The sequence below is a fragment of the Electrona antarctica genome (assembly GCF_951216825.1).
Source record: "Electrona antarctica genome assembly, chromosome: 23".
NCBI classification, from domain to species: Eukaryota; Metazoa; Chordata; class Actinopteri; order Myctophiformes; family Myctophidae; genus Electrona; species Electrona antarctica.
Window position 1 is genome coordinate 11,671,642 of NC_136804.1, and position 17,042 is coordinate 11,688,683.

A 17,042-nucleotide genomic window follows, 5' to 3' on the forward strand; every position below is an offset into this window, starting at 1 on the left:
TCGATTTTTCAAAAATAGCAGACCTACAAGCTCGTAGCGCGCCACTCGGTGGCGCGCTATGAGCTTGTAGATCTGGTATTTTTCAATAGCTAAAGCATAACATAATGCTAACACCAAAAGGGGTTTCTGCCCAAAATGGGTTAATCCAGAAGATTTACCTTTTTCAAAGGATTAAAATATTTATTTTGCCATTTTGCCAATGCTTAAAATTTGAGACCAGCTAGTGTGTAACAAAACCAAGCCTCACAATCGTCAATTCAACATAATTTCAATCAAATGTGTACGGAAAATCTTTCAATTTGATTACCAAAAATAGAATGCTTGTTCTCAGTTATGCTTCAATTCTCCTTCAGATTAAAGGTAAGTGATATTCTTTAGTTTACTTTAAACACAAACTTTATTGTTTCTTTTTTTTCTGCCTTCTTTGAGTTTAATTCTAGTTCATATATAAATGTTTAAGATTTGTTTGAAGGTATTGTTGCATGTTTATCTCTTTTGGTTAGATATGCAAAATGGCCAATACAAATTTATGTAACAAAAAAAGCATTGCTATATTGTTTGTTTCATAACGGGCATCTTAGCCGTCTCTCCAGCTCTTTAATAAATAGAAAATACAGTTAACCTGAATGGATACAATTATCCTTCCGTATCCTGAACTGAAAAGGCATTTTCTGTAAGAGCTGGAGAGAAGGGGAGATGGGCAAACACTCTATAGCAATAATTACTATTAGAATATAAAGCTATTTAATACTTACTTTAACAAAAGAAAATCACTTGCTGCACCTTTAATACATTTTTTAAATAAAACGTTAAATGTTCAAATAAAAAAAAAAAAAAAAAAAATACTGAATCAATTGTTAGAAATTGAACTGAGCCTCAGTGTAATGGTTGAGTAATCAGATTGAACGAGACAATGGGACAATGATCGATCGTCGATCGGGCTTACGGTCAAGAGGCACTTCCAGGGCTGAGGTCAGGTGACACAGGAGTATTAACAGCACGGCCTCGGAGCCCGGCGCCCACTTCCTCTTCCTGTCCATGCTCGGCTGTGTCACGGCAACAGGCCTCCCTCCAGGTTCAGTGCTGTGTCACGGCAACAGGCCTCCCTCCAGGTTCAGTGCAACGTTCTGCTATGCCACACGACGAGGACGCTCAGACCGATGTTTGTGTGTTAGCATCCAGGCCACACACTCAGCTGGAGAGAGAGAGAGAGAGAGAGAGAGAGAGAGAGAGAGAGAGAGCAGGAAGAAAGAAAGAAAGATTGTTAATTAAACTATGAGAACGTATGCATCCTTAACCACGTAAACCCTCAATTCTTGGTAAAATGGACCCGAGTTGGATTTCCTTGTTTCCCTCTACACCAGATGTATTCGGCAAAAATAGCCGATCTACAAGTGCACAATACAGTACGTCACATGTGTGGGCTTATAGAGCATCAATCTTTGGCCAATGTTGTACCCAGAATATGAATGCTGGGGTTCAAGAGTTAAATGATCACTCAGTATGTTACAGTGTATAGCAGATGATCTATAGTGCATCGATCGCGTGCGACAGAGCCGGTAAACACAGACACGTGAGTTCAACATGCAGGGGGTCGGGGGTGGAATCACAGTTCTGACGCACGCACGCACGCACGCACGCACGCACGCACGCACGCACGCACGCACGCACGCACGCACGCACGCACGCACGCACGCACGCACTCACTGCCACTCGTACACATGCATGCGTCCCATAGTACGTTGTCTTCTATGTGCCATATGGGACAGATTGCACGTGTGCACACCCAGGAGAGATGGCTTCTGTCGTTTGGCAGCACAATGGCAGCGCAGACCGTGGGAGACAGATTCACGAGTACAGTCACCACACGCTTCTGTTGACATTAACAGGTAGTGTTATCAGTTATAGCATCGAGCTAAGTTGCATGTGTAAAATTACGTCTATTGTGTAGTGGGGCGAGCTTGCGTGTGCGTGCGTGACTGTGTGTGCTTCCTTAATTATGTCTGTGAACTGAAGAGCCACCAGGAGAACAATTTCACTAGAGATAAATGAACAGGAGAGCATTTGACAGTGTAGTAGGAGCTCTTGTGTTAATTGGTGATGATTTCCAGACAGACTGAAGGCCCAACGCAACCTAGTGCGATGCGCTGTGAGGTTATAGATCGGCTATTTTTGCTTTTATTGTACACAACTGTTGTACAGTAATAGTACATGGTTAATCGGTTAATGAGACTAATCGATTTAGTCGATTATTCAAAAATCGCACCCGTGTGAAGTGAGGAGCACTCGTATCATGTACAACATACATCATCAGCCAATCACATCATCGCTATGGGGCACACACATTGCTCAGCCAATCAAAGTCATCGCTATAGGGGTACACACAAACACATAAAGCTGGGCATAGGAGGGGTTGCAAAATTGTGGGATAAAAAAGAAAACCCAGCACAAACACTATTTATGAACCATTGAGACCTTTGTCATATAATCGGTAATATAATGCGTCGCAATCCGACGCATTGTGAGCTTATAGATCAGCTCATTTCAAATAACCGAAATGTACATAGGGCTGAAGTGGTTGTAATGTATGGTTTGTAATAATAATTGAAATCTACAAAGTAACTAGTAACTAAAGTTTTGAAAGAAATGTAGCAGAGTAAAAGTACAATATTTTCCTCTGAGATGTAGTGGAGTGGAAGTAAAAGTATTGGAAATAATCAGGTAAAGTACAAATACCTCAAAATTGTACTCAAGTACAGTACTTAATTAAAGTACTTTCTGTTACGTTCCACCACTGTGAAGCACAATGCTGCAGGCAGAAACATGTGTGCCTTAATGCTTTCCATTATTCACGATGCTCACATAACATACTGTATATGCTTTGACACGCCACATGCACTCACGGCACGGCACGCACACACAAACAGCAAACAAATGCACATACTGTACACACAGTGCTTGATTTAGACATACAGTGTTTAGCACAGGAGTATGTTCATTATGCATACTGTACCATAAAAGTGTGTATGTGTACACGCTTTTATGTGCGCACGCGCGCGCACACGCACACGCACACGCACACACACACACACACACACACACACACACACACACACACACACACACACACACACACACACAGATTCCTAGACATCTAGCAAAGCTAGTTAGTCAATTTAACCCCCAGGACAGGGCCAATTACACTGGCATGTCTAATTGGGTGTTACTCTCACTGTCGAGAGAGAGAGAGAGAGAGAGAGAGAGAGAGAGAGAGAGAGAGAGAGAGAGAGAGAGAGAGAGAGAGAGAGAGCGAGAGAGAGTAGCAGAGATTGAGAGGATGAGGTTGAGGTGGAGAGAGAGAAGATAGAGAAATATACTGTAGATCCAGAGTAATCACCTCCAGAGGCTCCAGAGGCTGTTGACACATTTGTTGTAGGTGCTAACTTAACTCCCAGAGTGTAGACACCACATGGATTCTCATGCTGCGTTCACAGCAGTGACAAAGCCAAAGTTACTGTGTCGTGTAATTAGGTCGGAAATAATTATCGTCAGTATCAGCCGAGAATGTAGGCGTATATCCCTGTTAATGCGCTAGACCTTTGGGAGATGAATTGTTGAGGTAGAGCGCTACACCTACCATCAGCTCCCAGTACTACCCTAGAACTAACGCTACCGCACCACTTGCCGCTCCCAAGCCGTGCTATTATGCCGAGTTGGCAGTGCCCGGGGATCGAATCCATGACCTTGTGGTTCAAAGGCAAGTGCTAAACTAAAGCATGAGGCCAGTCCGTTGCTCTCCCCAGGTTGGCAGAGCGAGTGTAGCGCCCAGGATTACAGACGACAATTGACACTGGGTTAAAACAATGGGTTACAAAAATCGTGGGATAAAAGGGAAAAAAGGTGAATGCTCTACCGAGTCCCGACTACTACATGTACTACATGTCCTGCCATAGTCCATAGACTACTACATGTACTACATGTCCTGCCATAGTCCATAGACTACTACATGTACTACATGTCCTGCCATAGTCCATAGACTACTACATGTACTACATGTCCTGCCATAGTCCATAGACTACTACATGTACTACATGTCCTGCCATAGTCCATAGACTACTACATGTACTACATGTCCTGCCATAGTCCATAGACTACTACATGTACTACATGTCCTGCCATAGTCCATAGACTACTACATGTACTACATGTCCTGCCATAGTCCATAGACTACTACATGTACTACATGTCCTGCCATAGTCCATAGACTACTACATGTACTACATGTCCTGCCATAGTCCATAGACTACTACATGTACTACATGTCCTGCCATAGTCCATAGACTACTACATGTACTACATGTCCTGCCATAGTCCATAGACTACTACATGTACTACATGTCCTGCCATAGTCCATAGACTACTACATGTACTACATGTCCTGCCATAGTCCATAGACTACTACATGTACTACATGTCCTGCCATAGTCCATAGACTACTACATGTACTACATGTCCTGCCATAGTCCATAGACTACTACATGTACTACATGTCCTGCCATAGTCCATAGACTACTACATGTACTACATGTCCTGCCATAGTCCATAGACTACTACATGTACTACATGTCCTGCCATAGTCCATAGACTACTACATGTACTACATGTCCTGCCATAGTCCATAGACTACTACATGTACTACATGTCCTGCCATAGTCCATAGACTACTACATGTACTACATGTCCTGCCATAGTCCATAGACTACTACATGTACTACATGTCCTGCCATAGTCCATAGACTACTACATGTACTACATGTCCTGCCATAGTCCATAGACTACTACATGTACTACATGTCCTGCCATAGTCCATAGACTACTACATGTACTACATGTCCTGCCATAGTCCATAGACTACTACATGTACTACATGTCCTGCCATAGTCCATAGACTACTACATGTACTACATGTCCTGCCATAGTCCATAGACTACTACATGTACTACATGTCCTGCCATAGTCCATAGACTACTACATGCACTACATGTCCTGCCATAGTCCATAGACTACTACATGCACTACATGTCCTGCCATGGGCACTACAAAAAGTTGAGCACGCTTCAACGTTTCATCATTTCCACTGCCTTTCTCTCTCCCCACAAATCCTGCACTGTTCTGTAAAAGGAAGGAAAAGGAAGTCTCAACATTAATCATTAAAGGACCAATGTCCTCCCCCAAAGGACGGAGCAGGCATTGTAGACGGGACCTTGATCCAGTTCAGCCTCCAGGGTAAAAGTGGTTCAACTTACTTTATGTAATGAGTAGAAGCACCTAGAACATTTATTTACACACAATTGGCTGGATCCTCTCCAGTGGATATAGTACGCCCAATGCTCTGTATGTTTGCATTTTGTCCCTCAGACAGACAGACAGACAGACAGACAGCCCAGGGTCACATCTCCAGGGAGACAGCATATTAACTGCCTTGGCATAACAAATCAGTAGACAACAGCTCCCCCCGTCCCCCGTCCCTGCAATTAACGCACGCACGCACGCACGCACGCACGCACAATGAACAGCCATGTACAGACACACACACACACACACACACACAGCGCCACACACACACACAGCGCCACACACACACACACACACACACACACACACACACACACACACACACACACACACACACACACACACACACACACACACACACACACACACACACACACACACACACACACACACACACACACACACACACACACTTAACAGCCATGTACAGACGGACACACACAGCCACACACACACAGAGCACAAAATTAACTGCCCCACGCAAATGTCAGCATCTCCATATTTCACCATCCAGAATGTCACAGACTATGCTGCTAACGTGCATAAATCTCTCCGCCATCAAATCAACACTGACACTGGTCTTCTGTTTCTTTGATATGCACATCCCCACCCGTGGTCATCCATCCTGACAGGGAGACACAGAGGCAGCATCTCTGACCATGTCGTATTGTCAACAGATCTCACTTAAAGCATATTAGCGCCTCTGAGAAACGTCATTACAGGTCGAGTTACGACACTAGCATGAATGGTTAAAGGTTAAAGTCCTACTATTTTTCATATACATAGCTGTATGCAAGCTTTGCTCTCCACATTTGACCCATCTCATGGAGCGGTGAGCCGCAGCCGCGCCGCGCCGCGCTCGGGAATCAGTTGTAGTTGATCTACAGTAAATCGCATGCAGACACGCACACGTGCGCGGGCCCATGCACGCACGCATGCAAATAATATATCAAGTACACACTATTGTATGCTGAAGCAAAGAGGGAGACAATAATCATTTTGCCATGGACCATTCTCTCCCAGGCTGGCCAGGCAGCAAGTCAGACATAAATGACCCGGACGAGAAAGAGAATGACAACATGAAAGCACAGGATGAAAGAGTTGAGGCTGGCCAGGAGGCTGAGACATCTCCTCCTCCTCCTCCAACCTCTCCTCGCTGACTCAGGCATTAGAGGTTAAGGGTCAGATGACTGGAAGCATGGGCCTCCAGCAGGCTCTATCTGCCATGTGTCACATGTGCCACTGTTCCTCCTCTCTCCCTCTGCATCCATGAGTCTGCTTTCCATCTCCATTTTGCCAGCTATATCTTAAAGCTGCAATGCATTCGTTTTATGTACTACGCGAGATTCGAACCCGGGATGCACGCGGCTGCCCGTGTGGGAGACCAAACATGTTCCGTCAGGCGTCTTCATTTCTCAATGGAAGCGTATAGGGAGACCACCTCCAACCACTGCAGCAGAATGCTGGCTCAACCCCATCTCACCCAAACATGGTCCAAACGGACCCCAAAATCCGTACATATTACACAACTACTGTTTTGGCCGGGACGGAGGCGTGGCTAAGGCGACTTTCACTAATACTGTATGTACTGTACAATGTTGCCAATCTGAGTTCGGGTTTGACATTATTTACGATTGTGAGCTATTGCAGGGGTTCTCAACCCGTGGGTCGCGACCCCTCGGGGGGGTCGCCAAATTATTTTAGGGGGTCCCCAAACAAGCTCGTAGCGCGCCACTCGGTGGCGCGCTATGAGCTTGTAGATCTGCTATTTTTCAATAGCTAAATTATATCAATGCTTAAAACACCAAAAGGGGTTCCCGCCCAAAATGGTTTAAGGTTATTGTAGCAGTCAATATATATTGGGGGTCGGGAGGGGGCGGGGCGGGGGTCCCGAGACATTGCCAAAGCATTTCCGGGGGTCCCCGGCCAAAAACGTTGAGAACCCCTGTGCTATTGGGTTACAACTCGGACGGGGCTGGGTCGGCTCTACCAAACTTTCCAACGCTTGACACGGCAACTCACTCGCTTTAGCTCGCTCGGTGGTGTCTCCCGTGGCTCACGTTTGGTAGAGACAGCGCCCCTCCATCACAGTCTATGGGGAGGATTTCAGTGTAATATGTACAGATTTGGGGGGTTTTCTAGGCGTGCATGTACGGGATTGCAATCCGTGCTACTGTGTTTGGGTGAGACCGTGTAGGCTAGCTATATTGCATTAACATACTCTACCATAGAGAGTGGTTACATAGTGTTTTATTCCTTCAAGTAAGATCACAGCCTGGTGTTGAAACCAGGTCTGGAGGCATGGCACAGCCTGGTTGAAACCAGGTCTGGAGGCATGGCACAGCCTTGTCAACCAGGTCTGGAGGCATGGCACAGCCTGGTTGAAACCAGGTCTGGAGGCATGGCACAGCCTGGTTGAAACCAGGTCTGGAGGCATGGCACAGCCTGGTTGAAACCAGGTCTGGAGGCATGGCACAGCCTGGTTGAAACCAGGTCTGGAGGCATGGCACAGCCTGGTTGAAACCAGGTCTGGAGGCATGGCACAGCCTGGTTGAAACCAGGTCTGGAGGCATGGCACAGCCTGGTTGAAACCAGGTCTGGAGGCATGGCACAGCCTGGTTGAAACCAGGTCTGGAGGCATGGCACAGCCTGGTTGAAACCAGGTCTGGAGGCATGGCACAGCCTGGTTGAAACCAGGTCTGGAGGCACAGCCTGGTTGTCAAACTGACATTATTAAATCTACTAGTACGGACACACACGCACGCACGCACGCACGCACGCACGCACGCACGCACGGTCGCACGCACGCAACACACTCACGCACGGACGCACGCACGCATTAAGCACACGGCAGCCGCAGGCCACCGCAAGTCCTCTAAGTCTAACACTACTAGGGGATGTGTGAGAATGAGAACATAATACAAGTGCTGAAAAAGAAGGCACTGGACTGGAATATACAAGTGCTGTTGCTATCGAATCCAACTCAATATAGGCTTGCGTGAAATGTATGATATACCGTATGTACTAGTCTGTGCAGTCTATCTATGTGTGTATTTTGTGATTGCCGGTAATCTTCTTCTCAAAGTACTACTATTACTGCTAAATTAGTAGTACTAATTCCAGGGATATAAACATAACGCTACAGTAGCCTTTTAAGCTGTACAGGATCTCAGTCGCCAACCTACCAGATATAGTTGGGACCCTCAGCCATGAGACAAACCAAAAATACACACAGAGTAACCGGAACCATCATCCATTAAATATGAAGCCACCATAACTAGCCAATGATCTACTTGGTTCGGCAAAACAGCAATACAGCTATTGCCTATACTGTACAGTATAGGCAGAAACATGACTTGTAGGCTGAAAGACAGAAAACAGATCGATAGACATGAGGGCCTTAAAGGGACACTTCACCCTTTTTGCAAAAAAATACATCTTAATGACGTTTAGAAGATTTATAACACTTTCCTGGGGATCTTTATGTGTGTAATATGTGGTTTTAGATATTTTAGATTTTAGCAGTGAGCCCAGTGTCTCTGATGTCATGGACACTGGGCTCACTTACTTCCTGGACTACATGTTGTCTCAGTAAGACAGCCCTCCCTATCCACAAGGAGGAGCAGTGCACCAAATAATTATGGGAATTATAGTCCAGGAAGGTAGTGAGCCCAGTGTCCATGACATCAGAGACACTGGGTTCACTGCTACAATCTAAAATATCTAAAACCACATATTACACACATAAAGACCCCCAGGAAAGTGTTCTAGATCTTCTAAACATCATTAACATATATTCTTTTGCAAAAAGGGTGAAGTGTCCCTTTAAGTGACATGCATGGCCATGTAAAGCACAAGGACAAACAAACACATCGTGAAGGACACAAAAACAATCACACACGGCACAGAGATACATGCAAGGACACACACACGCGCACACACACTCACACACACGCGCACGCACACACTCACACACGCGCGCAAATACTGTCAAGGACACAGACCAATGTACAGCTGTGATTACCTATAGAGGCAGCATTGTGTCTCTAGACTGGAGTGAAACCTGAACTCCATTGTGTTGTAGTGGTTTGAAAACGGATTCTGTAGCTGTGACACTTCTGTGAGATGATTATCTTGTATTGCCATATATTGTTTTTTTTAATGGTATCTGTCCTTCCTGCAACCAGAACAGGAAGACTGTGCATTCAAAACAAAACGTGTCTTTGAAAAGTGACCCCGTCCTCTTTAAAGATGACTGATGATTGACATAACACGAACTAATCGGACAACCTAAAATGACTGTAGGTAAGGTAACTTAGTTTGACCCTTGAAAAGACTAATTGAGAAGGGAGACACTTAAGGGCCGGGCTACACTGGGGACGGAATTGTCTCTGCAGCGATACGCTGCCACTATAATGAATGGAACCCAGCTGCGGTGCGCAGCTTGTGCTCTATTATTCCGGGTGTCCGACCGTGGGTGTTCCGCAGCCCTTCGCGTGTGTCCGTGCGTGCGTGTGTTAGGGCATTAAGCAACTAGTCGACTAGTTTACTAGTCGACTAGTAAATCCACTAGTCGACCTTGCTGGTACTAGTTGACCAGTTGATAAGAAAAAAAAAAATATATATATATATATTTTTTCCCCCGATTTTGTAGGCCTCAATATCAGGTAGATTATAGTTATAGTCACCAATGTACACAGTTTTTAAATGTACACATATTTATTTCCAAAAAAAAAAAAAAACTTTTATTTTATTTTTTTATAACATAATAGGTGGTTAAACAACTAGTCGACTAGTAAACTAGGCAACTAGTCAACTAGTACAAATGACTAGAAGTAAATGCCCTAGCGTGTGTGTGTGTGGGGGTCCTGGAACATCCAGACCCCCAGGAACGCGCCCAGGGCTTGTACAGTGGTGTACTCTGTGCCACTTTACGCTGTGCTGTACTCTACTGGACACTTTAGCGTGTGGGGGTGTCCGTGCTCGGACACGTACACCGTACATACTTACATACATACACACATAGCTGCGTAATGGAGTGGAGGCACCGCTCAAAAAAGAAAATGTCAATACGGAACTCTCCGTGGGATGGACGAATTGTCGGTGCAGCCACCTAAGCTGCGTACAGTTCCTTTCCACGTTTAGTTTTAATCCTACTATAAAAACAAACTCTTAGAATTAATATACAGCATGACACCAGAGTCATCATCACAAAAATAATGAAATAGGGTCAAGGGCAGAGCTAGTTACAGAGCGTCCCGTACCCTTGGCAATGTGCAGTCCTGAGAATTCCCCCCCCCCTATAGAGAGATGTGAATCTCATTACTAAACATGGACAGGAGAGATACAAAGCCGCACTGATATAACCGGCCGCTGTGTAAATGTCTCTCCACCTCCCTCGTTTCTCTGCTCCGTCTCCGCCCGTTTCGTTCTAGACACTTGTGTTTGCTCAGTCATTCGCCATCTCTCTCACTCTCTCTGTCTCTCTCTCTCTCTCATCTGAGACATCACTAGATCAGATCAGGTCTGTCTGTCTGTCTGTCTGTCTGTCTGTCTGGCTGTCTGTCTGTCTGTCTGTCTGTCTGTCTGTCTGTCTGTCTGTCTGTCTGTCTGTCTGCCTGCCTGCCTGCCTGCCTGCCTGCCTGCCTGCCTGCCTGCCTGTCTGTCTGTCTGTCTAACTTCCCCTGGGATCACTCACTGGGATCACTCTCTGAAAAGGGAGTGATGAGAAGTGAAGGAGAAGTGATGAAGACTATAACCTTCCTGTGTGATGAAGACAAATGTGTGTTTGCTCAGAGATGAGTGGTCCAAGCCTACTGCATTGTGTGAGAGAAGAAAATTGCCTCGAGATGTTCCTGGCAACAAGCCTTAATTGGGATTTGTCTTGGTGAAAGAGTGAAAACAAGAAAGAGGTAAACTAATATATCATCTCACCAATACATTTGAATAGCAGGGCAGCATTCACACGCCTCTCTCTGTCTGTCTTCTGAGGAGAGTATTATTTACTAAAGCGCACTTTGTGCTGCGGACAATAGGTGGATAGTGTTGCACTTTTGTCCACCTGGGAGGGAAAGAGAGACGGTTTACGGGTCTTGGGAACAGAGCCGACATTCTTAAACTGTATAGTGAAGTTTATGCACAGGGTATATTATACTAAGGCATATGTTCTGGTAAACAAATGCTAGACATGGAGACATGTGGCTTTGCATGAGGATGCATTGTAGACACACAATAACTGACCCATAAGGATGAGGTAATGACGTACTTGTGTTACTGATTCTAAGCTGCTTCTTCTTTTATAGTATTGTACTGTACATACTTTGTTTGTACATCGGTACAGCTTGCAGTGCGTCGTAGCGCTGATCGGCGCTCATTCCCAGCAGGCGACCCAGGAGGTTACCTGGGGCTACCGCTCCAGGAGGCCAACAAACATTACCCCATTGCCGTAAGTTCTGACGACAGAAACACCCCTTTGTAATGATGACATCAGTAGGAAACCTCAAGGCCCCCGCGGCCCGCGCGTGTGTTCAATGAGGTGCTCTAGAATGGTGATGTGGTCTGTTGATACACATCTCTGTGAAAATCATGCCGTTGTTCCTACTGTATACCTTTAGCTAAACAAGATTGCCTAGACATACTGTGCATGACTGTTCTTCTCACAGTGCACTACTTGACAGTCAAAAACAGTACCACTTGGGAGATGCGACAGTACACAACCACAGTCTTCCACTGTTGGCCACTAGGGACTCGGGAGCTTCCCAGTCCAACCACAGTCTTCCACTGTTGGCCACTAGGGACTCGGGAGCCTCCCAGTCCAACCACAGTCTTCCACTGTTGGCCACTAGGGACTCGGGAGCTTCCCAGTCCAACCACAGTCTTCCACTGTTGGCCACTAGGGACTCGGGAGCTTCCCAGTCCATCCACAGTCTTCCACTGTTGGCCACTAGGGACTCGGGAGCTTCCCAGTCCAACCACAGTCTTCCACTGTTGGCCACTAGGGACTCGGGAGCTTCCCAGTCCAACCACAGTCTTCGACTGTTGCCCAAAGGCAGCTAACAGTACAACCAACATCCACTGTTGGTCATTGGGAGCTGATCTGCCGAGTTGTTTTAAGAGAAGCTTCCTTCTGGAGAAAAAGAAAAGAAATGATCTATTTATCTGACTAAAGCCCTTCCGGAGAGAGACCTCACAGTGCCTTTGTCCCCCACTTTGCCCTAACCAGACCACAGACAGCAGGGCTAGTCAAAACAAATGACCTCAGCCTCTGTCACACACAATCTCATATACTTACAGTAGACATTAGAATCACCCACACCAGCGGACATTAACAGCCTTGGACAGACACACGCACGCGCACACGCACACACACACACTTCAAATTTCAATTCAATTCAATTCAAAGGGCATTATTGTCATGAGAAAACAAGGAAGAAGTACAATCAAAACAAAATGTATACGTACAATTGAAAGTCAGACTCTCCAATAAATCAATTTCCATGTACCGAGATGGCGAGATCACACGATGCAGCTAGAATACACACAATGATTAGTCTTTAGGGTGGGTGTGTTCCATTTGATATCCTTTTCCTATCACAGCAGCTCATCTTCATCACAAGCCATGGGCACAGCCAGAGCAGAGGGCCCTGCAGGCCAGATCCATATGGAGAGTGTGTGTGTGTGTGTGTGTGTGTGTGTGTGTGTGTGTGTGTGTGTGTGTGTGTGTGTGTGTGTGTGTGTGTGTGTGTGTGTGTGTTTTGACATTGTTGTACTTCGCCCAGGAGATATGGGAGTTTTTTTGTCATTAGTCCTGTTTTTGAAATCTCTCTGTATGTGATTGCAATATGTGTCTCTGATGTCTTGGTATACAGTGGACAGATGCTTAGGAAATGTGTGCAGTGGGTGCATAGTCTGTCTTCCCTAGGGAGACAGGTCTGCCTATGACGGCCTTTCTCGATCGCAAGACTGTGCTCACCGAGTCTGTACCTACTTAAGATTTGTCTTTGTTTTGGGTCGGTCACGATGCTCAGGTTTTCTGCCACAGTGTATTCTCTGTTTAGACAAGTGGTGTTCGGGGCGATTCCAGCACCATCCGCAGAATGCTCCCAGTGCCTGCTGCTCGCCGGTGGCTTTATGAAGTGCTGATGATCAGCATAATGTGCGACATGGCCACACACACCACCAGCTCCCACCCGCCTCTCCCATGAACGCCCTGGGGGTCCATTGTCCTGGTCCTGGTGTTTACTGGTGGGAGAATGCTGAAACTGCAGAGCTGCTCTATAGGGGGCACGGTGAGGACAGGACAAGCAGTGTAAAGAGATACATTCTAAAAGATCTTTTTGTTCTACCTTTAGTCATTATGCCAATTCCTAATTTCCCCACCTACAGTTGGTCGTGAATAGTAGACCTGTGGTTCTGAAAGTAGGGTCTCTTCTTCCAGGGGCCTTTTAGGAGGATTCAAGGGGTCCCCAGCTAAATTACCAAATGGACCCTTATAGGTCTGTAAATCTCAGAGTTATAGGGTCTTAATTTAACCATATAGCACTGTATTAGTATACTAAGAGTGGACAAGCAATTACTATTGTTGTGGTTGTAGGGGTGTGGCTGTGGCTCATTGGTTTATCTTCTTTGTTAAGGAAAAAGGTTGATAGAATTCATACACATGCAGAATTCTCACACATTGCGTAGCTCCACAACCCTGACATCCATAGCTGCGTAATATCTTTTTTTTTACACGTCATATAAAAGCATATACGTATGCGGACGTCTCTGACGTTTATAACAAACCAAACTGTTTGAAAATGTAGCAAGTTATGGTTATTTAAAAAGTACATGCCCCATAGACACAATGTTATGCTGCCCCGAATTAAGATGGCCGCCACGTAGCGACGTCGTCGCTCTCCATTGGCCAGCAGCGCGGGTGAGGCATCTAGCTTTCTTATAAATATATCTATGGTGGGCCCGACCTCGCAGAGCTGCGACTGCTGCTGCTCTGTTCACAATAAATTGTGGCAGGTACGTTCACAACTATACTGTACAGTGTGGCACGGTTTATAGACAGAAACACATGTTGGTCCGCGGTGACCACGGTGGCCTATACTGATGTCTCGTTAGGCCGCTGTAGCCAACACTGAAATCTAAAACACGCTTCCCCGGTTTTGAATTGAATAGCAAGTACAATAGGAATCGCTGCATCAGTGTTCATGTGATCCGTTTGCAACTCTGAGAGAGTTCAATGAACACTGTGTGATGCACATCACGCACAGTGGCTCATCATCATAGTAGCTACTGCTGACTGGTCTGGAACCAAATATACTAATACTAATATACTAACCCAGCCAAGGGCTGGGTTAGTATATTAGTATTAGTATATTTGGTATATAGTATATTGGTATATAGTATATTTGTTGGATTAACGCCCCCACGGCTGTGTGTGCGTGTGCGTGCATGCGTGCGTGCGTGCGTGCGCGTCCTGTCGGAGGTCATCTTCATCACAAGCCATGGGCACAGCCAGAGCAGAGGGCCCTGCAGGCCAGATCCATATGGAGAGTGTGTGTGTGTGTGTGTGTGTGTGTGTGTGTGTGTGTGTGTGTGTGTGTGTGTGTGTGTGTGTGTGTGTGTGTGTGTGTGTGTGTGTGTGTGTGTGTGTGTGTGTGTGTTTCTATGCATGATGTTTAAAATACAGTAGAAACAAGGGCACATCAGAGAACAAAAGATGTATAGTGATAAAGAGTGTGAGAAGAGACAGAGTTCAGACAAGACAGAGAGAAAAGCAGAAAGATTAGATTGGCAGATACTATAGGCATCCTGTAGCTGCTGTAGATCGATAGATACATTACATAATTACAGTAATGTACTTACTAATGCAGGATGAAGGCAGGGTGCCTATGAAATATTAAAATGGCTGTGGTTTTTCCCTACAGCAAAAAGCCATCCTTAACCATACAGTAATTACGTAACAGTAGAATACGGAAATCCAATCATTTAAAAAGCTTTCATTCGAGTCACAGCAGTCCAGGTCATCGTTTATCACAGGGTATCTCAAAGTGGGGTCCACTTTGAGAGTCATTTATCACAGGGTGTCCTTACTCCTTTGCTACTGTAAATGATTGTTTATAGAGAGTATGCACATGCATGTTTTTCCCATCAGGACACGCCCCCCTCATCAAGACTGACTGGCAACACATTGAGCAGTTGGAGTGCTGGAAGTGTTGGAGTTTGGAAGCACTCGTTGGAAATCACTCAACCGTCCTGCGTACCACCCGTTTCTAAATGTCACATAATGCAGGAGGCAGCAAAATGTTGTGTTATTGAAAACAAGCACTTCCAAACTCTGACACTTCAAATGCAGGGCATTTTTTGTCAGAAAGTAGCTCATAACGTTTCTATGGTGGATTTTTATGAAACAAAAACTTTGCAGATAGAAAGAGGATAATTCAAGCTTTTCGTACAGCTGCAATGTTGGTGAGTTTAACATTGTTTAATGCAATCAGACAGAACTTTTCTGTTTGGATGAATGGGGCTGTCAAGGCCAGAAAGTAGTTTTTTGCCACTCAGTGGGCGTTCCCGCATAACTTCCAGGTACGATGATGTCATGTGCATACCCTCTATTAGGAACCAAATGGACCCTTACAGGTTTGAAACTAAAGTGTACAAATGCAACCAATTATTGGTTCCATCTGTACACTCTGAGTTATGGGGGTCTGTGGCCTAATGCGTACAAAACTCTCTTCGTCTTTGAACCCCCCCCCCCCCCCAGAAAAAAAAAGCCTGAGAACCCAGAGGACCACTGGTTGGTAAGTGTATGGAATTTAAATGTGTATAACACTGTGAATTTGGAACGGGGAGCTTCTCTAGAAACCTTCACTTGACAAATAATTGTTGAGGGGGAAAAATGAAGTAAAATCAATAGCCATTCTGGTTTTAATACAATGTTTGGATCTGGGCAATATGAGAGGGGTTCTCATATCGATAGTAGCCACATAAATCCATCTTCTCATTGGTATTCCTCTGAGCCATTGCTATGTAAAAGGTATTGATGAATAGCTACAAACACGTGGCCTTGGTACGTGACTATGGGCTGTATGTATAGGAAGTATGACATGACTTACTATGTATGTGTACGTGCGTGTGTGTGTGTCTACAGGAGTGCGTTGCATGCGTCAATCTGTGCATGAACATGTTAGTATGTATTTGCGTGACTGTGTGTGTGTGTGTGTGTGTGTGTGTGTGTGTGTGTGTGTGTGTGTGTGTGTGTGTGTGTGTGTGTGTGCGCGCGCACACACAAGCGTGTCTGTGTGCCCGCCCTTCAGGTCAAAGCCATTGATTCTGTGCCTATAAAGATCTAAACACGCACGCACACACACACAGGAGCACACACACACACACACACACACGGGAGCACAGACGGGAACACTCGCAATCACAAAACTGTGATTATGTTTAACCTGACATATTGCGGACATAAAAAACATACACGTGTGGTGTGCACTGTGCACACACATACTTGGGATCATGTGTGGCCCCTCCTATATTCAGCTATTAGTGTAGATTTCCGTCCTACACAAACATTACATTCCCATTGACAATGAATGGAGAATTTTACATCATGGTGTCTGAGCAAATCGGCTTAGTGTCTATTTTATGATGATGATGATGATAAGAGCACTCCTCACTTCACACGGGTGTTA

General features: G+C 45.5%; 1 protein-coding gene across 2 annotated transcripts in view; it reads right to left on the reverse strand.

Moving 5' to 3' along the window:
- The window catches only part of LOC306916595 (neuronal cell adhesion molecule-like), a 140,753-nt gene that overhangs the window by 51,173 nt on the left and 72,538 nt on the right, over positions 1–17,042 (reverse strand). For both annotated transcript variants that reach the window (XM_079494532.1, XM_079494533.1), the window contains one exon: positions 947–1,195. In XM_079494532.1, the coding sequence (XP_079350658.1) occupies positions 947–1,040 (94 nt within the window). In that variant the 5' untranslated portion in view covers positions 1,041–1,195. The remainder of the gene's footprint in view (positions 1–946; positions 1,196–17,042) is intronic.